Source organism: Saccoglossus kowalevskii, chromosome 3, assembly GCF_978046115.1.
Source record: "Saccoglossus kowalevskii chromosome 3, keSacKowa6.1, whole genome shotgun sequence".
NCBI classification, from domain to species: domain Eukaryota; kingdom Metazoa; phylum Hemichordata; class Enteropneusta; family Harrimaniidae; genus Saccoglossus; species Saccoglossus kowalevskii.
The window spans coordinates 40,410,031-40,437,958 of NC_140643.1; the positions used below are offsets into that span (position 1 = coordinate 40,410,031).

Sequence of the window (27,928 nt, forward strand, 5' to 3'; positions counted from 1 at the left end):
TAATGTTATCTTACTATAATAATGTTAATGGTCAAGGTGGTTAGTGATTGATAGTCGTAGAAATTACAGTAATGGAGTGTAATTGGCGATTACAGAAACATAAATACATACTGTATTTACCAACCAAGGTACATAAGTTCGGCCGTCGCCTGACCACAGGGAACCCTGGAACTATGATCAACTGTAGTACGCAGTCTCTATGAGCGCGCGGGGGGGGGGGGTATCGGCTGGTATCTAGTGTAAGAAATAGTGTTCAGCATTTTGTCAACAACCAATCACAAGACTGGTTACGAACCACATCGAGGTCACGACTCGATTAGCCTTGCTCAACTGGTTCGTAACCAGTCTTGTGATTAGTTGACAAAATGCTGAACAGGCAACGCCTCCAACTGTGCCGTGCGTTCGGGCAAATCGTTAGGAATTCCTAAATGGAGTAAATTTGTGTAGTTTTCTCGATTTATTCTGCAGATATCGGTAAAATGTAGGTAAGGCTTTGGCGAAATTTGAAGGAGCAACAAATATTCTTCAACCTGGTATTTTTTTTCGATTTTATTTTTCATTTTTTTCGTCTGTTTTTTCGAGTTTAAAAAATGTGAGCTGGCTGGAGCCTTCATCCCTTGTCTATTTCTTACACTAGATACCAGCCGATACCCCCCCCCCCCCGCGCGCTCATAGAGACTGCGTACTACAGTTGATCATAGTTCCTGGGCTCCCTGTGGCCTGACCAGTCATTGGAACGACTATGAATGGTCGGTTTCAGCGAAACTGTGAGAATCGGACGATGTTCAAATATTACATATGTTTAACATAAATCCAAGGCTCTTAAGTGCTCTATATGGGTTCGCAATTATGCACATGTAATAAATTACACCCATGTAATAAATAAAAACATCACATAAATCATACGTTACTACTGTACTGTTTGGCAGTAAACACAACGAGACAGAGAAAATAAAAACTGAACTGTTTGGTTAACATTTAACATGTCGTTTATCATTACTCGGTTCCTGAGAGCGAGTAGTTTATTTTAAGGGGTCATTGTTGGCATATTTTTATGGTGATTGATCTGTACAGGTATCCTGAACACTAGCATTTTGTAGAAGGGATGTTAGCTGTTATTTTGATGGTTGATAAGTAAATGTGTTTGCAACGCATTATGGGATGTCTGATGAGATGTAGATGGGGGTGTTGTTGTTGGTGTTGGAATATACCTCATTAATTATGCACAGATCTATTACTAACTGGTTATTGTCTATGTGTGTAATCATTTGGATAAACTATTAACTAGTCACATGACAGAACTAATTATACACATATTTAATTCAAACTGGATATTGCCGATATGGATATAAAGAGATTTTCCTACACTACATAATCCTGTACACATCTAATTTTCAAATACTTGTTGCAGGTATTGTCAGGTGACATCATTGACTATGTGCTTATCTTAACTTCCAGAGATATATTGCCAATATGTACTTGTACTTGTTACAAACGGGATTGTCCACAACAACCGTTTAATATACCCATATCTACTATTTTTGACTCCCATGTGCGAAGCACAAAATGGGAGTCTTTGCAGTTAGTGTGTCTGGGTGTGTGTGTGTGTGTGTGTGGGTGTATGTGTGTATGTGTGTATGTGTGTCCGACTGTTCCACTGCTATCTCAAGAACCATACATCGGTTTTTGATGAAACTTGGTGCATAGATGCTCTGGGCCAATGCGCAGATTTGATTAGGTTTTGGTAAAATTCCATGCTCGTTAATTACCTAATTTGCATGATAATTAGCTAATTTTTAGCTGTTCTATGACTGTTCCACTGATACCTAAAGAACCACTCATTGGATTTTGATGAAACTTGGTACATAGATGCTCTGAACATATGCGCAGATTTGATTAGTTTTTGGTAAAAATCCGTGCATATTAATTACCTAATTTGCATGATAATTAGCTATTTTTTAGTGGTTCCATGACTGTTCCACTGATATCTAAACAACCACTCATTGGATTTTGATGAAACTTGGTACATAGATGCTCTGAACTAATGCTAGGTTTTGATTAGGTTTTGGTAAAAATCCATGCTCGTTAATTACCTAATTTGCATGATAATTAGCTAATTTTTAGCTGCTCTATGACTGTTCCACTGATATCTAAAGAACCACTCATTGGATTTTGATGAAACTTGGTACATAGATGCTCTGAACATATGCGCAGATTTGATTAGTTTTTGGTAAAAATCCGTGCATATTAATTAACTAATTTGCATGATAATTAGCTATTTTTTAGTGGTTCCATGACTGTTCCACTGATATCTAAACAACCACTCATTGGATTTTGATGAAACTTGGTACATAGATGCTCTGAACTAATGCTAGGTTTTGATTAGTTTTTGGTAATAATCCGTGCATATTAATTACCTAATTTACATGATAATTAGCTATTTTTTAGTGGTTCCATGACTGTTCCACTGATATCTAAACAACCACTCATTGGATTTTGATGAAACTTGGTACATAGATGCTCTGAACTAATGCTAGGTTTTGATTAGTTTTTGGTAATAATCCGTGGATACTAATTACCTAATTTGCATAATGATTAGTCAATTTTCGGTTTTTCCACTGATATCTCAAGTAGTAATCATCACATTTCAATGAAACTTGGTACATAGATGTCATATGACACTGCACAGACCTGATAATTTTTTATGGTAATATCAGTACATATAATTACCTAATTTACATAATTAATTAATTTTCAGCTTTTGATATAAGTAGTGAGCATTACATTTCAATGAAACTTGGTACTTACATTCTCAAGGACTATGCAGAGATTGATTGTTTCGGATAAATATTTGTGCATATTAATCACCTAATTTGCATAATTAGTTAATTTTCAGCTTTTCCACAGGTATCTCAAGTACTAATCATCGCATTTCAATGAAACTTGGTACATAGATCCTTTAGGACTATGCAGAGACCTGATTAGTTTCAGGGTAAATAATTGTGCATATTAATTACCTAATTTGCATAATTAATTTTCAGCTTTTCTACTGATATCTAAAGTACTAATCATCACATTTCAATGAATCTAGAATTATGCAGAGACCCAATTAGTTTTTGGTAAATATTTGTGCATATTAATTACCTAATTTGCATAATTAACCAATTTCCAACTTTCACACTGATATCTCAGGTACTAATCATCACATATCAATGAATGTTTATACATGGATGCTGTAGGACAATAGACAGACCTGGATAATTGTGGGTTAAAATCTGTACATATTAATTACCCAATTTGCATAATTAACCAATTTTAAGCTTTCACACTGATATCTAAAGTACTAATTTCAATTTTAATGAAACTTAGTACAAAGATGCTCTAGGACAATGTACAAACCTAATTAGTTTGGGGTAAAACTCTGTTCATATTATTTCCCTAATTAGCATAATAATTCATAACTTTTTGGTTCTAATCACATTTCAATTAAACTTGGTACATAGAGTTTTTGTTACATTGCGCAGACCTCATTAGTTTTACAATCAAATCTGTTCATGTTAATTTTCTGATTTGCATAATTAGTTTTCAGCTAAGTAATTTCAAATTATATTTAATGTGTCTCCAATACTCTCAGCACATGGGAGTTCTTTCTAAGCTTTCTTTGATTTCACCTTTTTTGTAACTCGAAATAAAATTAACCCGCCTCACAGTCCCTCTATCCCTCTCGATAGAGGGACTATTGTACATGCTGATGCATACTAATGAGACGCTAAGCATATCATAATCACAGGTTTGTGAATAAATTAGTCATAAAGTAATAACAATTATTAGCTAATTATTACATTATTTTGTATTACAAACTCATATAACTATATCTACACACATTTTATTCCATGAAAATTACAAAACTATTAATTCATAGTAACCTTTATTGAATCCTAATTGGAACTGTAAATGAAAACGATTGGTAACAAAGTTGAATTTTCTAATCTAATATTCAAAAACTCGTCATCCATGAATATGTGACGCTCTTATTTTCTGGTTATACAGCAGTTCTGACATATGACCTCGCAATGCCTCAGGGGAGAATTGTTGAATAAACATGTATAGAAATGGTCTACACTATTGGTCATTTGAGAAGAGGTAGATGAAACATCCTTCAATTACAAAAATCCGGTTGACTATAAAAGCCATGCATTTCATGTGTTTTACTGTAACAAATATGTGATAGTCCGTTCACCTCGAGATCTCGCATATTGCGTGACCGAACGTCTGTCACAAAGATCGAACGATTTGATTTTGCATTTATGTTTCTTTTTTTCTCATAGCTCAATTTCCTAATGCGACCCTTGAGAGGGAAATGTTGCAGTGAGATTTCTTTACTTCATCAAAATTGATCATCATAAAATGTGGACAGCACATTATTATGCGTGGAAATATCCAAAATATTGCGTTTGATGAACACCACGCGATGTTCGGAAGCCATTACGATGCTATGACCTTTGTTTGTCCTGTTTTTCGTTCGATTTCACGCATAACGCAGTCAACAGAAAATGGTCTATTAGCTCTATGACATATATAATATATTGAATGCTTATGCAGAGGCAGGACACGCAATTTTGTATAGGGTTGAGATCTGCTCACTAACTTTGCGCCTAAGACGTGACCTTACTAGGGGGCCCGAGGGCATGCCCCCTTAAAAATGTCAAAATATAGACTTAAACACTATTTCCTGCATTTTGAGAGGAAATTTTGCTGACACAAAGGTTTCAGCTTGATTTGGGAAGCCCTAAAACATTTTTTCCGTTAGGGCAACTGCCCAGTGGCGTCGCGACTCATTATGCACTTACACAATATGAAAGGGGTCATACACAGTCTATACCGGAATAACCTGCAGCTGTATCGTTACTACTGCCGATTATTTAGTCATAAATTCGATCTCATTGGTATTGTCTATCACAAAGAACTGGTAAAATAGTTCCTTCTGGAGCATTTGTTACAGTGCATATTGACACACATTGTGAACACAAAACTCAATATTTTTGCTCATTACAAATTACTAATCGATCAAATCAAATCTGTGACTGCATATAAATAAATTAAAAACCAACGTTGTGCAACTGAAAACAAACAATTGGGTTGAAATCTAACGATGAATGTTCCTGACAATGACACTTTGGGTGAAGGGATTCGTGTAACCCTGTTTTACAAAGAATCTGTATTAATATATATTCAATTTTTCAGCCTGAGGGACTCTGACGTCAATATCATATTATTAGTCATGTGACCAACTAGGTTTACCACATTTTTACATAAGACCACCGACTAGATATACCATATTTGTACATGTAATCACCTAGATTTACCATATTTGTACATGTAATCACCTGGATATCATATTTGTACATGTAATCACGTGGATTTACCATATTTGTACATGCAATCACCTAGATATACCATATTTGTACATGTAATCACCTGGATATACTATATTTGTACATGTAATCAACTGGATTTACCATATTTGTACATGTAATCACCTAGATTTACCATATTAAATTTTGTACATGTAATCACCTAGATTTAAAATATTTATGCGTAACCAATATAATTCACGGATTTGTTTTTCACTACCTTTAATGATTAATTCAAGTATGTGTTTTATTTGTGTGTTTTTTTACATTACTATATAGAGGGACTGTCCCTTAAAAGCCAATGTGTCCGTCTGACGTGATGCGCTTAATAATACTATTTTGTTTTGGGTCGATTATATTTCGCTTAGTTTGGCATACGTTCGTTAGAAGATATGTTTTCCTCAGACAAAAGGCTTTGGTTTAATGTTACTACGTTTGTTCGATGACAGAAAATATACATTTTGGGTATATAAAACTATATCAGTAAATAGTAATACTAGATACAACGGTGTACAATCAATCGGTACAAATGAATTTTCTTGTCATCAGAAAAATGCATCAGACATCAGTGACGGTGTCAGACAGACATTCGATCGACCCTGTACGTTTGAGAATGACATATATTCCGTCACTGTAGGTGTATGTGAACGACAGAGATTCCGTCGCTGTACGTGTGTGTGAACGGCAGACATTTCGTCGCTGTACGTGTTTGTGAACGGCAGACATTTCGTCGCTGTACGTGTTTGTAAACGGCAGACATTTCGTCGCCGTACGTGTTTGTGAACGGCAGACATTCCGTCATTGTACGTGTTTGTGAACGGCAGACATTCCGTCACTGTACGTGTTTGTGAACGGCAGACATTCCGTCGCTGTAAGTGTGTGTGAACGGCAGACATTCCGTCGCTGTACGCGTTTGTGAACGGCAGACATTTCGTCGCTGTACGTGTTTGTGAACAGCAGACATTTCGTCGCTGTACGTGTTTGTTAACGGCAGACATTCCGCCATTGTACGTGTTTGTGAACGGCAGACATTCCGTCACTGTACGTGTGTGTGAACGGCAGACATTCCGTCACTGTACGTGTTTGTGAACGGCAGACATTCCGTCGCTGTAAGTGTGTGTGAACGGCAGACATTCCGTCGCTGTACGTGTTTGTGAACGGCAGACATTTCGTCGCTGTACGTGTTTGTGAACAGCAGACATTTCGTCGCTGTACGTGTTTGTGAACGGCAGACATTTCGTCGCTGTAAGTGTGTGTGAACGGCAGACATTCCGTCGCTGTACGTGTTTGTGAACGGCAGACATTTCGTCGCTGTACGTGTTTGTTAACGGCAGACATTTCGTCGCTGTACGTGTTTGTGAACGGCAGACATTTCGTCGCTGTACGTGTTTGTGAACAGTCAGCAAATTATTGGTTGGTACGTATTTATGAATATCTGTAAATTGAATAAATTCAACATTTCAATTTCACTGTCAACGTCCGAGAGTTACGATTCGCCAGCTGCGGGGGTGTTTGGGGTATGGTAATCGATCTAGGTACAGCCAACGTGAGGGGTCTACTTTAACAATACTCTACTCGGAAGAATAGGGTAGATCACAGCATTTTGTGTACACATGCAAGCACTATAAATCAAACACATCAACAACTAATAACTGCATTCAGATCTAATAGCTGCAGTACAGTTTATTGAAGTACACTTCTGAATGATACTTATAGGTTTATTTGACTGGTTTTGCATCACGTATGTGTTTGTGTTTTTTTTAAGTTTTGGCAAATACCATCAGAATATCTAAAATCAATACATACACCAATACAACTTTAGTTGTTCATCAATTATAGTATATGCATATCGGGATGGTTTCAAAACCCTGGCTTGTACAAACTAGCAAGGTCAAAGCAGTCTGTGATTTGATACATTAAAAACAGCTACAATGGCCATTGCTTGAGAATTGTATAGAATTATATAGGCAAATAATGTCAGATGATAAATAATATCGGAGAAAAACGAACTGTCCCAATAGTTGCTTAAAGAAAGATGTCTAACTTAGACATTTTTAGACATTATTAGACAATAATATTGAAATTATCGATCTATCGGAAAAAACGAACTGTTCCAATAGTTGCCAAAACAGACCTGTCTAACTTAGCCATTTTTAGACATTATTAACGATAATATCGGAGAAAAACCAACTGTCCTAATAGTTGCCTAAAGAGAAATCTCTAGCCTAGACATTATTAGACGATAATATCGGAGAAAAACCAACTGTCCCAATAGTTGCCCAGGCAGACCTGTCTAACATTTTTAGACATTATTAACGATAATATCGGAGAAAAACGAACTCCCCCACTAAACATGTTGGGTCAGATATGCTATTGATTTGTATTGCAAATACATGTAGTTCAAACCAGAATGCCAGTGTGCAATTTGTAACACGTACCTATTGCAAGAGTCTTTTGGTTAAACTGGGTGAATATATACAGGATGTTAACACTTGTGCTACAACAGCGACAACTTGCACTAGAATTTAGTAAGGCTCATTCATATGGTTTCTATCGAATTGATGTTATTAACATGTATATACAAAAGAATCTACGTAATTTGTAAACACCAGCACCCAGCTTCATGTGAACACGACATATATAAAATATAAGTTATCGTACGGCAGTGTTGTCGCATATATATTGTTGTTAATGTTCAGTGTCGGAATAATTTGGCGACATACATTAACTATAACCATAACCATAAGTGTCAAGACAAGGTCAACACAATGTCAACACAAGGTCAACACAAGGTCAAGACAAGGTATAGAAAGACACGTCTAGCCCAGTATATGTCAACAAAACTGCCGTGCTTACATATTCACCTGATATCAAAACAAGTGTTTAATTACATTAGAACGATTTCCACTTACAGGTGGTACCTATAGCAACTGACCACGGATTGTAAATATCGAATAACTATACGTGAAAGTAGTTCCTACGCGGATAGTTACGTACTTGAACTTAGTCTCCTAGGCGTAATTTGTTAACAAACGGTTCCCATCTACCATAAATATGCACTCAATTTCAATCTGCGATATCCATGTATTAAACGGATTACTAACCCGATATATAAAATTTTCTTCTCACGTCACGTGTAATACCAGGGCATTGACAACTAAATGCAGAGTCTCACGTTTAGCACTGCGGTATTGTAATTCGGCCCTGACCTGTGGGTAAGTTCGTATATATAGTTTTAGTTTATTGTATTCTGTTATTAGTACGCGCAGCTACCGAACCAAAGTGTACACACGTTGTGCAGTGTGGCTACGCAAATAAACCAGTACAGATACCAGGTAAGTTATAAATACGGTTAAGTCATTACGTAATCATCTTAGATAACTGCCAGTTTTCAAATATATATTGTTGTAAGTCTCAATAACTCACTGACTGAGCCTCTCTCTCTCTCTACTTTTGCACATGCACGCAGAAACCGAGCCAACCGAGCTTAGTAAAGCCCTACTACTAGGTTGTTTACCAAGTACGTGATTTCCCTACAAGTCGTAACATTTTCCGAAAATTACAAAAAACAAAAATTATCACTACAGCACTTCACATTTTCGTAGGTTTGTTATTACTTTAAAACGACATGTAATTACCTCAAAAAATATGAAAGTTTGTGGAAAGATCTGGGCAGACTAAATCAGTTGGTCTTTACTTAACTTATGTTGTTTCACGTTGTCATAGCAACCGATTGTAGTAGTACGTGAACACAGCGCACGATCAATAACAATGAGAGTACAGTGTTGGCAATGGCATTAGATCTCGGTACATGTGATTATAGATATTTCAATTCATAGTACTTGTAGGGTTTAAATGTGAACAAATAATTGCATTACAGTAACTGCTAAATGAGTGTATGAAACGAACGTGCTGAAATCAAGTAAATGATAACAAATATCGATTGGGTCTTTTAGGTGGAGTAAAACGCATTTTTGTCTCCACCATGTATGCACCTTTTGTACGCCGAGTTGTTTTAATGATAGTCTGTCTTCGTTGCGCACTTCAACCCTTGCTCTACTAAGGCCATTTGATCTGTTGTTTTATTTTTTATTTTGTGTTAAAGAAAATAATGGCGTGTGGTCACTGCGCGTTTAACATACACATCGTAAATAACTCTGCTTGTTTTTAGGGGGTCATCACTCCAACTTACAATACAATGCAATACAATACAATAGAGAATACAATAGAATAAAATACACAATACAATATAATAGAATACAGTAGTAAAAGTGCATCACGTTTAGACTTATCACAAATACCAAGCAACATAAACAATAGGTTATATGAAAAACAGTTTGGGGGTACGTAGTTCACCTCGGGTAACCCAATTTGTCGGGACTGTAGTGACTGGATGAAACTTCTACATGCGTATATTTGTCGGATTTTTAACGAATAATTAATGTTATTTTTAGAAAATATCACCATAACGCCTTTTCCTAATAGCCTTAATTGTCGACAGATAGTAAGTGTTTTTATTTTGATAAATAGTGGTATTTAGCCTTCGTAATGTTGTTAGAACTCACTATATAGAGTCTATTGAGAGATATTTGGGCTTGTGAAAATGCGCGGATAACGAGAAATCAGTCCATAACCAGCGGAGTCACCAGCGGTACACAACTAACTCTCAAAAACAAAGTAAAGAAGCCTTTCGAGTTAAAGTCTAAATGTGTAAAATAATAATGTTATTAAAACTATATAATGACGATATTATTGTAATTATTGTTTAACCACTGTACTCATATGAACAACTTATTTGAATTTATCAGCATCAAACAACACAGTGATTTAATATTGCTGCAGCAATACGTACGTCGTTGGTGCAGTGATATTCTTGTGATATTATGTTTTCGACTACTTTAATTTTGGATTTGGATTTCTGTTTTATGTTTTCGTTGCACATATCATGAGGCCATGTATCTTTCCCTTATCGATTTGTTAGTTGTGTTGTTTCATTATTCGTCCGTCATTTATTTTGTGAACTTGAAGTGTATTAGTTGATTGTCTGTCAATGATTTCTTAGACTTTTGATGACTAAATTGGGTTCGTTGTTCTTTTTTTCAAACATATTTAAAACTCAAAAGATGTTTGGAAGACACTTCGACATCCCTACAAAAATCAAGCAAAGTTATGTCATTGCAATGGACGCCATTTTGTTTTTGTAAAATGAAGATCATAAAGTCGTCGTCAAGGTTCTGCACACGGGTTTCATAATAACTTTGTGATTGTCTACTTTCAACAAGAAATATTCACTTCAATGGGTTTTCCGCATTGGCTAAGTCAGACTCTATCAAATAAATCGGAACCGTTTGAAAATAATGATTATTTTGATATTACAATGTATATGTCGTAACAATAATCATACAAAACTACCATTAACAATTCGTCATCTGAGAGATAACCTTTCCCATTCACGAACATTGACAAGAACGTGTATTGTTTAATATTTTTGTTTGATACTGTATATTGATAAAATCATTTGATTTATCATGAACTTGAAACATATGTCCTTTTAACGCAAGAGTTGTAGCTTATAATAAATATTAATCCCACAATATATTTTTTGTTCATATTCCATCTCCAACTTAACACTTCCAAAAAATTATAACACATATGACCCGTTATATCGCACCACTTTAGAAGATAACTCATGTAGATGAATTACTAGTATTTGATGTCTTCAATTATTTTACCATGCAGTAAGAACTGTCTTCTTGGCTCAACATTATGGACACAACGGTAGTACCCGACAGCTCAGTCGAGCCCACCAACATCAGTGCGATGTCACCGCAAGGACCACCACAAAATCTTATTCTTGGAAACCAAATAAATATGACCATAGCGCTCGTCATCATGATGTTTGCAATGGGATGTACACTTACGCTGAAAGACCTGAAGTATATTTTTATTAGACCTGTTGGACTCTTTATTGGTTTCTTGTGTCAGTTTGGATTGATGCCTCTGATCGGTTTTGCTCTGGCACATGCATTCGATTTGTCACCAGGCCTAGCGGTTGGTACTATCGTTATTGCCTGCTGCCCTGGTGGAATCAATTCAAATATACTGACATATTGGACAGAAGCAGACATTGCTCTCAGGTAAAGTTGGTTAAAATGTTTCAGTCATCGGTTAGGTTTGTCACCACAATCATGGCAGCCGTACTGTTCATATAGATTGTTCAATCAGGATTTACGTCAGGCCATCCCCAGAGACTCAGTGAAATAATAACAAAATCGTTTTCTAGTCAACTATATCGACAACTGTTTATAGTCTGAGTAACTTAATTCATTTGTATCTATTAACAGTGTGAGTATGACAGCCTTTTCCACCCTGTTTGCTGTGGTTATGATGCCGTGGTGTTTATTTCTGTACACCCGTAGTTGGTACGCTGTGGCGGATGCTATAATTCCATATGTTCAGATAATAATAGCTCTGGTCACTATTGTCTTTCCATGCATATTTGGGATGCTGATAAGATGGAAATTTGAGAAAGCCGCTAAAATAGTAGGCCTGGTATGTATCAAATAATATATAATACAATTATAAAATAATATTTTATATAATTTTTCTGTAACAATTTATTTGGATTACACTTTTTCTGCAATTTACTCTGGTTCTAATTAATTCATTTTTTTCATCACAACAGGTTTGTAGCTTCGCGACATTGATTGCCATGGTCGTTTTATTCGTGCTTACTCTTCTTGCTTTTCCGCTCATTTACCAGTCTGGATGGCGAGCATATGCGGTGTCAGTGATTTATCCTCTATGTGCTCTTGCCTTTGGATACCTGTTGCCATGGTTACTAAGACGTCCCCACAAGCAGTGTCGTACCATCGCATTTGAAACTGGTGTCCAGAATGGTATCCTAGCAATAACCATCCTCAACTTCCAGGCATTGCAGGGATTCTCTTCGGCCATTGAAATGTTGGCCGTCCCTGTCTTGTACTCAATCTTCGTGTTTCTAGAATCCGTTGTCTTGGTGATTGCATACTGGGTCTACAAAAAAGCTACAAGTGATCGTTCTATCAATCCAGAAAATAATGAACTCGCGGACTCGAAGGAATAGTCGGAGGTAGTAGACAACATCAAAGAAATAGTAAGACATTGAAATGGTCACATATTCTTATTGCTGTGTGCAGTGACGGGTGGCGAGGGAGGTTAATAACGTATTATCATCGTGCGTGGGTGGCATACGGCGACGTCTACGTAATATTTATTCGTGTGTAGAGGTATCCCGTCGCAATTACGTGATATTATTGTGTGCGGTAACATGGCTTATTTTTTATGTTATTCCGTACACTATACAACCTAGGCATACTGCTCAGTTCAAAATGTTTGTATAAATAGTCTGGGCTCAGAGCTGAAGGATTACTCGAAGCCTTGAGCTCAATCTTATCACTGACCGGTCTTAATTCCAAATCACAAAATATCCATCAGTAATGTTTTGTTTTTTATTTGTGACTGAGATTACCCTGTGGGTAGTGAATTGGGACAAAGCAGTATGCAGTGTATTGGATTGACTACAGTATTATGGTCTGACTAGTAGTGCATAGTTTATCGAGCGGGGTCGGAACACATTGCTCTCCTTTGGGGAAACAGTATAAGAATTAACTAGAAATGCTCATCTAGCAACTTGCATGGTTTCTTCTTTAAGTGTACACTCCTGGAACAATCATCCCAGTTATGGCACACTGTGCGCTGAGATATTACATGTTAGCCTAATTTTGAGGTGCACAACAGTGATGCCTATTAGAGACCTGAGAATGTTGCTAAGCAATTAGCTGCAGTTCTGTAGCTCTGGATTTCGCTGGTGTCCGTTTTTGGCGTTTTCTGTTGCATCGGTAATCTGATTCGTTCGTCCATTGGTAATTGCCAAACCCTACCGTCTACCGATGGAACAGAAAACGCCAAAACAGACACCAGCGAAATCCAGAGCTTCAGAACTCCAGTACTAAGTAATCATCTGGTGCTTGACTGAGAAGTCAGACCTCACAAGATTAAAAAGCGCTAGAGGTTGAATTGCTATATCTTGAACATCTTTGAATCTTATTGTCGAGAGACAGTGCCTAATATCAGTTTTTGAAGGTGAAGCAGATGTAAGAGTGTCGCATTGGTAATACTCTGATCTGCCTTCATTATTCCCTCCAGTCATTAGCCTGTGAGGTGTTGACTCGGCAACACACGAAATATCAAAGAAACCAGAGAACTTTCACACGTTTAACCTTTTGTTTATTCTGGCATTGTCAATTTCACAAGCAGCACTACTTTTTTACATATCAATACACTCGGGGATCAGGAGATATATAACACCTTTACAAAAGTATGTATTCTAACGCATGCAATAAAATATCTGGGAACATTTGGTTTAGCTAGGATGGTTTTTAATAATTATACTATTTACTTTGAAATTGAAATTGAATTGCAGGTAGTGTCTCTTTTATTAGTTTTTCAAGGGTTTTCTTTCCCCGGAGCGGACTGATGATTCCAAAATCTGGCTGTTATCGGGTTTAGAACTTGTAATTCAAACTGAAGAGGTTTAAGTTCACCTCATGCTTATTTCTATTCTTGTGGGGTTTTTTTTCTTGTGCGGCACGACATGGTAGAACGATAGGGTTGCAGTTGGGTACATGTTGGACACTGTTCATTGTTTCAATGTTTATAAAAACACCTGTAACTGGTATGTATGTCTAGATTGTATTATTAGTATAGTCAAGCATACGAAATTAATCCAGAAATTGGTATCAAGCGTTACTTATTAATAATATACACCTATCAAGCGTTACGTATATATGATACACACGTATCAATCGTTACGTATATATAATATACACGTAACAAGCGTTACTTATATACGATACTCAAGTATCAAGCGTTACGTATATATAATATACATGTAACAAGCGTCACTTATATATGATACACAAGTATCAATCGTTACTTTTATGATGCACAAGTATCAATCGTTACGTATATATAATACACAAGTATCAAGCGTAGCGTATGTATGATACACAAGTATCAAGCGTTAAGTATATATAATATATATGTAACGCGCGTTACGTATATATAATATACACGTATCAAGCTTTACGTATATATGATTATATTATACTGGTACAACATTATAAGGCACCAATCAAAACTAAAACCAACTATTATATAAAGCAGTATTTGTGTTAAAAGTAGCAATTCTATGTTATGTTATGTTACAAATCTGTGCCTCTCAGTTATCAAATATTTATCATTGTCAAAATATATATATATTCTGTCAAGCTCGGGTATAAGAGGAAACACAAGGTTTATTTAACTGAATATGTAACAAAATTTCATGAGCAATGATGTGTAACAACAATTAAGTTAAAGCGCGGTAGTCGTCACGCTGCGCATGGGTCTCATATAAACAAAGATGGCGACTTTGACTGTTGAGCAGATCAATGAGTACGAACTGACACGTTTCCGAGCTTTGATTAGGTGATTTTCATGTGATTGGAAGGTATTGAAGGAGTCACCGGCGGTAATCAGTGCAAGTCGCGCCCAGGTCAAACCTCATACTTGTGATTCATTTGAATAGCGCATTGGATTGTGGGAAAATCAATGTTTATCAACACAGATGTCGAACATGCGCAGCGCGACGACTACCGCGCTTTATTAATCGTGTGCGACTCACGCAGAAGTTGTACTCACTATTCCCAGCTTGCGACATTTATCTTTATTTAATCATTTGTCTATAAAAGCATTTATAATGTCAGATGGTAAGATTTACTAATTGTGTATTTCAATGATGTATTCATTATAATTGTTTTGTTATGGTGTTTTGATGAGATGCTGTTTGAAACCATCTAATGTTAAGTTTGGAACAATATAAATAGTGTGTTGTTACAAACAATGTTACGATGAAATATTTAGTCCGAGAAAATGTATTTTATTCTAATGACTGCATGTAAATGTAATGCACATTATTGTCACTGTGTCGGGTCCAATTGTCTTTCATTATTGCGTGTGCGTGTGGTGTTCACAATATGAATCCAAAATGTGGAACATAAAATACATGACTAAGCTGGAACTACTCGGGTAGTTCATCAGACCCTGTATTTTGATAATATCTCATCAATCCCTACGACACTCATGGATAGTCAGCAACATCCCAGATTACAGTATCTAAAAAAATATCTCAGATTTGGGGTCGACTATTTAAGTCAACAGGTTATGGGACGAGTATTCGCGACGGTAGCGCCTAAATAAAAAAAATCCTGCGAAGAACTTGGTCATACCGACTTCGAAATTTTGATAATTAACGTAGTCCTAAAACAGGGACTTGTGGATTGAGTCCGTGTGTCCGTCCGTATCCATTAAACTTACACACGCCTAGTCTGATCAAGTTCCAATTTTACACATATAAAAGATTTGATAGATTCGTGTATCGTCGCTGATCAAAATGACCCAAAACACTATTCAAAATGGAACTATTTTCAGTCAGTTGCCAGAAAACAACTGCCTTATAATTGAACAACATTTTTAATATACTTTATCATAAATGAGCTGTCTCGCTACGCATAATTTGTGAAGCAACATACAAAATGGCGACGCTACAAATTAGTTTTATCTACTATAGTCTGAGGTTTTATTATAAAAATGTAAAAGAAAAATAGCCATTAAATCGAACACGTTTCTGTGGAAACAAAAATGACTTTATAGTTTTATCAGGGGTAAATCTCTTCTCTCTGGGGTTCTCCACACTGTCAGGGGGAAACTCGTCTCGTCTCTCTATCTCGTCCCCTTGAGGTACGGGATCGGGAAAGTCACTTTAACTTTACAGTCAAATAAGGCACACACAACGAAATACGTTTCAGCTCTCGTCTTAGTCGGTCAATCGAGCACTCTATAAGACACAGCGTCCTGGGGGAAAAGTCCCCAAGAATCTCACAAGGCTGAACCAAGACTCGCCCAAGACTGGACTGCCTCAAGGCTCGCCCCTGGACTGGACTCTCGACTGCCCAGGACTGCTCTCTCTCTCTACTGCGTCTATCGTGCTGTGCTCCCCAAGACCAACTCAAACTCTCTTTATTCATTTTCACAACTCTAACCAATTACAAAGCAGTAAAAAGACTCTAGGGCGTAACCTTCAATCATAAAGCCAATCACACTAAGTACTGAATACGTCATATCTTTTGATTAATCGTTCACTACATTAATAACTATGGAATACCAACTGTCAGAATCGCGACGGATATCTCGTAATTAGTTCCAAATCACTGAGCCAAGTTCCGTCCAAAACTTCAAATAGGCCTAAACGATAACAGACATAACACAGCAATTCAGCTAATAATCAACTAATTAAGTCGGTTAACAGATACGCGAAAACAAATTCATGACAGTTTTTCCATATCTTGAACTGGACCGTATTCTGACGGTCATTTTGAATTACTAAAACGTGACTAGAATACTAGTACATACCAGTACATTGTGACCAGCTGATTGTGACTCAAAGGTCTTTCTAATCGTCGATATCGCGTATCTGTAGTCGTCTGTCAATGACGCTAACGATTTTGAGAAATGTTACTATATTGTTGATGACGAACGACTATGCAACCAAACACAGTGGTTGATTTTAACGACATTGACTTCACCAGATGCATTACGTCACACAACGGTGTACATTTTTGTATTGAAGTTCATGATTCGGAAACTAGTTTAATGTTTTCTCTTCAGACTTTTAACCAATCACAGACAACTTAACGATATTTAACGTAATCACATTATCCATGTCCACGTCTTCTAAACTAAGATAAAAGCTCGCTTATTTTAGCATTGCTCACACTCATGGGCAACCAATTTTATGAAAGCACATAACCCGAATTGTCGCATCGTAAAGTTATTTTAACTTTTTCTTATTTCGCAGATCAATGCACGGTATTTTTCTAGGCTTTGATACTAACGTTGAATTACATTTAGGGACACGTGTTTGATTGCCGTGAATATGAAGTACACTTTTAAAGACAATGTCAAGCATTATAGTACCATGAACAAACAAGTCATTCACTGCCATCAGCTTAGCTGTTACCACGGTTACTAAGTATTACATTGAAGCTCCATGCTGCACAATTCTTACTGAACCAACCAACACCGTTGTGTACTCCTGCAGTAGTGGCGGAATATGTTCACAGATATTCTACATTAAAAACTATTAGAATTATAGCGTTCATAACAGAGGGAATAGCAAAATATAAAATGAAGCCGAGCATCATGGTTATTATCTAGTTACCTGGGAAAAACAACTCCAAAATGACGAGTCGCTAAGTCACTTTAAAATCTCATTCCATCGATCATTCAACATAACCTTCTACAATTTATAGCACACATAATGCAAAGTACATATATTCATTTACAATTCTGATTAAATATTTCCATTCAAAAAGTTATAGTTTGGCTGTATTTAAAGATTGAATTTTAGTTTTCTGTCACTATTTTAGAATTTTGTTTATGTTCGAGCTTACGGGAAAGCAGAGGTCTGGTATTTGTTGCTCCGTACATAAAATGTAAGATCTATGAATGAATTCTGGCGATAAAATCAACTTGTGTGCCGTTGAAAGCCATATATATCGGGTATAAAACAAGCTGTGAAGTAGACGACAAACGTTCTCTTTGCATGGCGTCATTTCGCCTCTAAGGGGCGTTGGTTAATGACGTCATTAATAAAAATGATGTCTCCGCCATATCGCTTTATCCGAAAGTGACGCTCGCTTTGAAAGCGCATATACGGGGTGGGAAAACTATGTACAATCTGAGTAGTAGAGAGTGTGATACAGTACTCATTTCGTCAAAACCCACCACACAAAACCACACACTCGCTGCGTGCTTGCATTCAAAAATCAGACTACTAATATTGTTTACATTGATTTATAGTTTTCTTTCTGGTTTCCACAGACGTTGAATAGCCGTCTAAAATAATAAATCATATTCGAGTAAATTTCTTGTGTTGTAGCCACGTCCCCTATCCTTACCGGTTTTCCGACTTTCCGCGAGTCTTTCAGATGAGTTGGGACCGCGAGTCTTTCACTCGAGGAAAATTTCAATTAGCATGATCAATTAGTCAAAATAAAATCTAAATAATATATGAAAATAGCAATGCATAATATACATAACAATTTTTTATATATATATATATATATAAAATTGTTATGTATATTATGCATTGCTATTTTCATATATATATAAAATTGTTATGTATATTATGCATTGTTATTTTAATGTATTATTTAGATTTTATTTTGACTAATTGATCATGCTAATTGAAATTTTCCTCGAGTGAAAGACTCGCGGTCCAGGCGCATTAAAAACATTCGCAGTCCAGACTCATCTGAAAGACTCGCGGTCCCGGCATATCTGAAAGACTCGCGGTCCCAACTCATCTGAAAGACTCGCGGTCCAGACTCTTTCATTACCTCCACATTATAATCATCCTATTCATTTAATCATCAATTTTGTTTTTATATTTTCTTCTATCTGTATTTATTTGTTTTCATATATTTCTTGTTGTCTGTATCTGATTCTGTACAATTCCTATTGCATATATTTCATTTTATGCACTTCCTACTGTTTGTATATTTTACCATACGTTGCCACGGTCCGAAAATGGGGTCATTTTCATCTTTTGTTGAACAGGACAGTGTCACCAAGTTGCATTGATGTTGTCATGACGATGCTATGGGGCGACGCTCTCACTGGCGGAGTCCACATGCCGTCATGACAACGCATGCAAAGTATTTAGACTATTGGTTGAACGATTAACACTGTCGTTTATAGTGCGAAGGCCGAGACCAACATTCAGAATTGTCGTGACCTGGTCTGTTGCAAAAATCACAATATTTGCTAGATCTATGCATGCATTTCTCTGTAGCGTCACCCACCATTTGGCAATTTGAGCAGTACAAAGGTTTACGGTGGCTAGAAAATGTACCATTACTCCTTCCTTGGGCATATCCATCACCATTTTGTGAAAACCTCGGAACGGATTTTGTCAAGTCAGAGTGATGTCGATCATGTTGCGGTGTGCGCGAGTGTGATGTACTCTGAGAATGTATGTGGTTTATACTGTCAGTAATGTTTTGTTCGTCTTTACTCATCTGAAGCTCTGATAAATGTTTTGTGATTTCTCCCATTTGTAATTGTAATTTATCCAGTTTCGTCGAAAGTGTGTGGGTGGTCAGATTATTAGCGCTAGTGTCATGAATTTGTTTTTGCGTATCTGTTAACCGACTTAATTAACTGATTATTAGCTGAATTGCTGTGTTACGTCTGTCATCGTTTAGGTCTATTTGAAGTTTTGGACGGAACTTGGCTCAGTGATTTGGAACTAATTACAAGATACCGTCGCTATTCTGACATCCGTAGTTATTAATGTAGTGAACGATTAATCAAAAGATATGACGTATTCAGTGCTTAGTGTGATTGGCTTTATGATTGAAGGTTACGCCCTAGAGTCTTTTTACTGCTTTGTAGTTGGTTAGAGTTTTGAAAATGAATAAAGAGAGTTTGAGTTGGTCTTGGCGAATACTCCACGACAGACGCAGCCTTGGGCAGTCGAGTCAGTCCGAGAGAGTCCAGGGGCGAGCCTTGAGGCAGTCCAGTCTTGGGCTAGTCTTGGGTCAGCCTTGCGAGAGTCTTGGGGATTTTTCCCCAGGGCGTTGTGTCTTATAGAGTGCTCGATAGATCGACTAAGACGAGAGCTGAAACGTATTCCGTTGTGTGTGTCTTATTTGACTGTAAAGTATAAGTGACTTTCCCGATCCCGTACCTCAAGGGGACGAGATAGAGAGACGAGACGAGTTCCCCCCTGACAAGTGTGGAAAACCCGAGAGAAAGAGATTTTCCCCCTGATACGTGGTGTGAGAACCCTGGGCATTGCGTCTTACGCACATTGACATCCTGTGAAGAGAAGTGAAATGGCGAAGGTGTGTCTTTCTTGTGAACCGAACTAACTAGCAGCGATGGCAGAGACGACTCGGAAACTGCGTTTGACGACTAACGACTTTACCCGAACGACACCGATGTACGACGCTGAAGAGATGAAGATTTCAGAACCCCTTCGGAAGGACCAGTACCGGATAGGACTGTATAATTAAGAATTGAGCGACATTAAAGACAAGAAGATGAAAGAACGACCCGGACTAACGCGATGACAAGAGGAGACGCTTATAGACTTTGACTTTAGCTATCTGTGTATTGCTTAGAGAACCGCTCGCTGGACACTGTAACTGACACTGTGTAACTCAAGGACGTTGAACTCTTTTCCAGAACCCTAACCCTATTGCTCAGTAATGTAATGTATTGCTTGCTTTTCCTATCGTTTTTACCGTTTCTTTTTGTGATGTCGAATTGTATGTTATGTAAGCGCCCAGATTTTTGTTTTGAACTGATATTTAGTGACGTGCGAGGTCCTTTATAACGATTTAAGCGCGTTTCAGTGGACAAGTATTTGCAACACAGTGTTTTGAGTTGTGTGATGTTTTATGGTGTTTTAATGAGTTTATGAGTACGGATTATGATGGGGAAAGTAATGCCCCAACGAGTTTTTCAGAGTTTTGAGATTTGTCGAGTACAGAGATATCGACGTTTTAAGAGTTGTTTTTGTTTATGTGTTGTTTCCGGAATACTTCTGACGCTTTTTGAGTTGATAGCACCTTTGTAACGTTTTTTAATGTCTTTTTGAGATGAGAGTTTGGTGCGCTTATATATGTATTGTTTGATATCGCAAGCTTTTGTTCATGATTGACAGGTTTATGTAACTCAGTAGTTTCTATCGTTTTAGCCTTTCCCGTCTTTAGTGCCAGAGCAGTAATGTGTTATGAAAGCGACATTGTCTTTGCATTCTGTTTCCACGCCGTATGACTTTTGTTTAGATTAACGACTTATGAGTTCAGTTGAAGTTCATAAGCGTATATGACAGGAGTTTGATTAATAGCTTTTTTTTCATTGTTTATTAGTTACCGCTTTGCAATGCTTTAACCGAGAGACGCATCCCTGGTAATCACGTGATCATGCTGTCGACTGCAGCGATTGGCTGATCGCATGGTTACACCGCCACGCCTTAGTTTTTGACCTTTTGATGTAGAGTTTGTAACCTTAGTAACGGAGACAGTGCAGCGAAGGGTTACCCTCAGCGAACCGTTTTGAGAAAAGTGAGTCGATTGGTAGCCTTTCCCTTGTTTTTGATTCATAACCGTTGATATTTGAGACTTTATAACCATTGTACTTAATTAGTGTGTTTTACTCTTTTTGATTTATACCTTTTATTAGTATTGTATTTAACCCTATGACGATGAGTGGCTGACGGTATCTTTGATTTATGAACGTGTTATGCCGAGAGCCATATCTCAGTTTGGGTGAAGGGATGTGTCATGAATTTGTTTTTGCGTATCTGTTAACCGACTTAATTAACTGATTATTAGCTGAATTGCTGTGTTACGTCTGTCATCGTTTAGGTCTATTTGAAGTTTTGGACGGAACTTGGCTCAGTGATTTGGAACTAATTACAAGATACCGTCGCTATTCTGACATCCGTAGTTATTAATGTAGTGAACGATTAATCAAAAGATATGACGTATTCAGTGCTTAGTGTGATTGGCTTTATGATTGAAGGTTACGCCCTAGAGTCTTTTTACTGCTTTGTAATTGGTTAGAGTTTTGAAAATGAATAAAGAGAGTTTGAGTTGGTCTTGGCGAATACTCCACGACAGACGCAGCCTTGGGCAGTCGAGTCAGTCCGAGAGAGTCCAGGGGCGAGCCTTGAGGCAGTCCAGTCTTGGGCTAGTCTTGGGTCAGCCTTGCGAGAGTCTTGGGGATTTTTCCCCAGGGCGTTGTGTCTTATAGAGTGCTCGATAGATCGACTAAGACGAGAGCTGAAACGTATTCCGTTGTGTGTGTCTTATTTGACTGTAAAGTATAAGTGACTTTCCCGATCCCGTACCTCAAGGGGACGAGATAGAGAGACGAGACGAGTTCCCCCCTGACAAGTGTGGAAAACCCGAGAGAAAGAGATTTTACCCCTGATACTAGCACTGGGTACGCCAGGAATTAGTTGTGCGACGGTTTGTTCAGATTCTTTGGTATGTGCGATAAGTTCATATTCATAACATATATCCAAAGCCTCCTCCATGATTTGGGAATTTTTTAGAATGATATACGGAGCGTACTCGCTTCTCAAACCTTTAAGAAACGTGATAAGTAAATTGTCGGTGTCGCCATTAGATTTCTCGATCTCTAAAGTTAAAACACGCGCATATTCTGCGGCACTTTGACATATCTGTTGTTTTACATTATCCAGAGATTTAGATACAAACCATTCGGGAGATTTACTGTGAAAATGGGTTTTAAACTCGGTTTCTAGTTCCGTGAATGTAGTTTTAATTCGTTGTGAAAGATTCCTATGCCAATCAAATGCTAAACCGGATAAAAATAGTGGCAATGCGCGCAACGTTTTTTTCTTCCGACCACTGATTGAAAGTACAGAATTGGGTCCACCATGATATTGGATTACAATCACGGTCGCCATAAAATGTGGGTGGTGCGAACGATGAACCTAGACTAGCGCCTCGAGATTTTGTTTCGTTTTCAGACAAAGTTTTTATGTGAAGAGTTTGTTCAAGAGAGGAGGAACGTAGGTTGTCTATTACATTGTGTAATTGTTTCAAGTCGTCTAATGTACTGGTAACAAGTTCAAGTTTTTCTTCAATGTTAGACACAAATTCTTGGGTTGGAGTATGAGTCGTTTAGTTTAGCTCTAGATCTTGTCTGAATAATATGAGGCAAATCAGAGGCCATACACTAAGTATATATCAAAATTAATAAAATAGTACGTACCTTAGATTGAAGATAATCTTGTGTCTTGGTGTCGAGTGGATTCGTCACCATGTAAACAATGCTGGTTTCGTCTATCAGGGGTTGTCATGGGTGGATGGTTCGTCAGGTTGAATATACGGGAAGTGGTTGTAACGGGGAATGGGTAACTCGCAAGGCAGTGAGTGGTACACTAGGATCGCTCGACACTTATACGCACCATTCAATCATAAGGACACCAGTAATATAGTATAGCCGGATATTTATTACAACTACAATCGTCATCATACGCCCCCGGTCCTCTTCTCACATAATACGCTAGAACCCCCCATTTTTATAAACGACAGTGTTAATCGTTCAACCAATAGTCTAAATACTTTGCATGCGTTGTCATGACGGCATGTGGACTCCGCCAGTGAGGGCGTCGCCTCATAGCATCGTTATGACAACATCAATGCAACTTGGTGACACTCGAGAAACATCGGTATATTTTTACAAATGGGTAGGATTTGACATTATTTAAAAAAGAAAAACAAGATGAGAAGTTGGGCGAAATGAATTACTGTAGTTCAAGTGATGTTGGCGTATTTCTAATTCAGTTTTGACACGACACGTTGCAATATTTATTAATTTTCAAGCCTTAAAACTTAACATCAACTGCGGGTTTTACGCGAATCGTCGTGGCATTCATACGCACAACACCTCTCCATGTTTTAACTGTTAAATTGTCAGTAACAAGGGTTTATAGTAGAACTTCAATGGGATTGACGTACTACAATGAATGGGATCAATTGTCAATGCTATAGAGGCGAATTGACGCCATGCAAGAGAATGTTTGTCGTCTACTTCACAGCCCGGTTTATACCCCATGTATTCAAGTTCCGTCGCACATACAAGTTGTTTTTATCGCCAGAATTCATTCGTAGATATCAACTTGTGTGTACGGAGTAACAATATCTAGACCTCTGCTTTTCTTTAATGCCATGACCGAGGACAGGCAGCGCTCGCCACTGCGTCACTGAAACCGACAATCCTTGTGGCCATATTTTATTTATTATATGACTCGGGCAATCTGTAATTAAAAACACACTTGTACTTTGTCAGGAAATGACACAACTGCGTCACTGAAATCGACAATCTTTGCCGCCCGTGCATTTTTTAGAGTTTACCGTGATATGTAATATAGCGCTAGCTGTTGCGTCACTGAGATCGACACCCAATTACAACCCTATATGCTGGCCGAGCTCGGGACACTAGCCGAGTTACCTCACATTGCCTATACGTGTATAACATTTTGTGTGTATTTTGGCAAGTCAGTTGATAAGAATTTGGCGGGATAAAGTGGGGTTGTGCGTTGATCAATCGTTCAGTAGTGAATGACTTTTTTTCTTTCTTATGATAATGCTGGACATTGCCTTTAACGAATCCACACAAAAGAGTTCATAAAAACCGTACTCATGAAAGGAATGTACAGGTCATACATCAATACTGCATTGTCATTGGGTAGAGCTACGTGACTGGGGTCACGTGGAAGACAAGTTGTTTTACAAGTGAATAATATGCATTGTTATATGTAGCTACAAAAATTACGCAGTGTTTTTATTCTGTACAGCAGGGCGGTGTCCGTCACAGCAGCATCCAGTGACAAACGGTAAGTTGATTGATTCGATAAGTAACTTGACCTACAACAATGTGCGTTTATATCAACCATTGTTAAGTTCTTGCTTTGGATTTGACGTGTTGTTTTGACGTGTTTTAATTTTGTTTGTGAAATGACACAGCGACATAATTCAACTTTCTACGCTTGCTTCTAGTAACATCAAACACTCCAACTACATGTTTGGATACTTTACTCAGACAATAAGTGAATCATGTCGAGTATGAGTCTCTGCAAATGGTGTCAGTCTACTACTTTCTACAATCTACATAATCGGTAACTTTGACAGAACAAATCATATCCCACAAATCGCACAGTGTTTCATTGTACTTGTATTTGTATTCCCAAACATCGTTTTAGTATACTAGTATTATATTATTATATCAAAGCCGGTGTTTGACCAAGGGAGTGGGCGATACGACTCGGATACTACGCGCCAATGTTGGGCGTGTTCACTTAATACCAGAAAACTGCAGGGATGGGAAATGTCTGGGATTAAGTAAACTTTAATTCAATAATTATTGTCTGTGTGATATTCAGAGAACATATATCACAAATAAATGTGCATGGTGTGCCTATGTTTCGAGTGAAGTGCCGAGAAATGTTTCACCTATAAAATCTACTACAAAACGTATGTTATTTCAATCTACTACGCATGCTCAGGCCTTTCTAAAGACGAGATCCATTGTACTCGTTCGGGTTGTATGTCGATCATAGGACTCATTGACCCAAATCGAAATCGCTGTGTCACTTTCATAAGTACCATATCTCTGCCGATTATAATGAAAATTATGACAACATCAAACCTCCGAAAGCTAGAGACATAAATAGCGTGCACTGTAGACTAGCAAAGTCGGGACTTCTTTTTTGTTTTAGAAAAAGAAATAATTATAATAAGTGTTTTAAGTCTTTTTAACGTGATCGCGAAAACGTTTCTTTGGCGGCCACGCTAGTTTTCGCGATCACGTTAAAAAGACTAAACTGACTATTTTTTTAAACAAAAAAGAAGTCCTGACTCAAATTTCGCTAACGCCTTGTCGTCACTTTACCGATATTAGTAGAATAAATCATGGACACTAATATTAAACAGATTGACATTTACGAATTCTGCGCGATGTGTACAGTTGTACGAGTCAGTCAGTTTCATTCAGTCTTGTGAATGGAGCATTATTAGTCCATGTGTTTACGTTTTCCCTCTAGTGATTTTGACTGATGCTACTACTACTCAAAGATGTAAAACACTGAATCTAAAACGATATCAAAATTATCGTTTCAGTGAATGAATATCATAAGATGAACAGTGTGGTTATGTAGCGTAATTTTTTGTCTGTTTTAGGCATCTTCGCCAGCCAAGGACTATTTATTCGGCCGATCAACATTAACCCTTGGCAGATTTCACAACGATTTACTGTATGTCACACGCCCCCAAACGATTATAAGATTCACTTGAGTTCATTTGCTTTACCCAATCAGAACTCACAATATAAACGACATAATACTTGGTAAAATCGTGCCGCTAGCTCGGTTGAATATAGAAATCAACGTGTTGCTAGCTTTTTCTCTGTGAACGAGCTTACTGACCATCAAATCAAAAAACTGTGCTGTTTCTGAGGGAAATGTGTTAGTTGCAGCGAAGAACAGATCGGACAAGTCGACATGTTATCTGTTTCGACAGTTTTGTCAGTTTACTATAACACGGTTTGCACAAATATTTAAACATTCCGTAGTCTTCATTCACTTGTCCGCAACAAATTTCAACGTTGGAATACCAAAAATTGGAAACGTGTCAACGAACACATAGACCTTCTGTTTTTGACTCCAGGTGAATCTGCGCAGAGCCTAATCTGTGATGACCCCCGGATCTTCAAATTTATAATACAGCAACGCTGATTGGTAGCGCCAGCTTCTTGGCGCACCCAATCAAATGCAGTGAAATACAGCTTTTCATAACGGGTTCATGGGCCAGTTATGAATGGCCGACTTATTAGCGAAACCGTGCGATTCGGACGATGACTCGTCGGAATCGTGAGCAAAACTTTTGGTTCTGGTGTTCCGTGCGGATCTTCTAGTCATGACTAATGTTCTCCGAGATTTCTTTATTTGTTTAGTGGTTGATCTACGTTGATTTCAAAAAGGTAATGAACCTGCAACCGCAGTATCGATTTGATTTGGAAAAATTCATTGACAACATCTCAACAAACTACAAACCAAAAGAATTTACATTCATCATTTCCTGTTAATATTCATTCCCAGTTTTAGTTCGTATTATATTTCTCTCTAGTATTACACAGCAATGATTTTTGTTCCTATAAAGCAATGGAATAGTCCAAATACCCCTGTTCCTTGTGGCCAAACATCAAAGGCACACCGCGTCCGGTGTTTTGATCAAATGTCACGTAGGTGCGTGTGTAACTTTATTGCGTCTACAACGGTCATTGGAGTGTCTAGGAAAGTGCCTGGGGATGTTGCAAATTCCTAGGCGGCTATAACAATGCACGTCTAAAACGCAAAGGCTCATGGGTAGACGCTTGTTTGTAAACAACAACACGTTACCAGAGATTATTTTTTATCACTAAGCTTGGTAGTTGCAAGGGAACACCCCATTAGTCGCGGCTCTCTATGGCTCCCTAAGTCAGGTAATAAGGTCCAAGACTCTGCAAAGGAGATTGGCTATGGTCGTCTGCCGCATGCGCAGACTAGTGACGACTCCCCTGCTACCCTGTATTGGAACGGCGGATTTCAGACCAATCTTTGACATTTCCCATTACTGAATTCCCGAAGCATTTCAATGCAACATTAATTTCACTTAGATGATTCATTTGTCAGTATTTTAGAAGTTGAGATTCAGTACGTGCACGGGTCAAACACTGAACTACTTCTGGGTTTTAAATAAATATAAAAAATGCAATTTCAAGATGACACACTGATTAAATATATTATATTACTTTAACATTGTGTTCTATTGAATTTTCTAAACATAGAG

At 37.7% G+C, this 27,928-nt stretch overlaps 1 protein-coding gene across 1 annotated transcript; it reads left to right on the forward strand.

Annotated features, from left to right (window-relative positions):
* Positions 1–11,180: 11,180 nt before the first annotated feature.
* On the forward strand, positions 11,181–12,519 carry LOC100370727 (ileal sodium/bile acid cotransporter-like). Its single transcript, XM_085497500.1, has 3 exons — positions 11,181–11,551; positions 11,759–11,966; positions 12,100–12,519. Exons 1-3 carry the CDS (start codon positions 11,181–11,183, stop codon positions 12,517–12,519), a joined length of 999 nt encoding a protein of 332 aa, XP_085353626.1.
* The last annotated feature ends 15,409 nt before the right edge of the window (positions 12,520–27,928 follow it).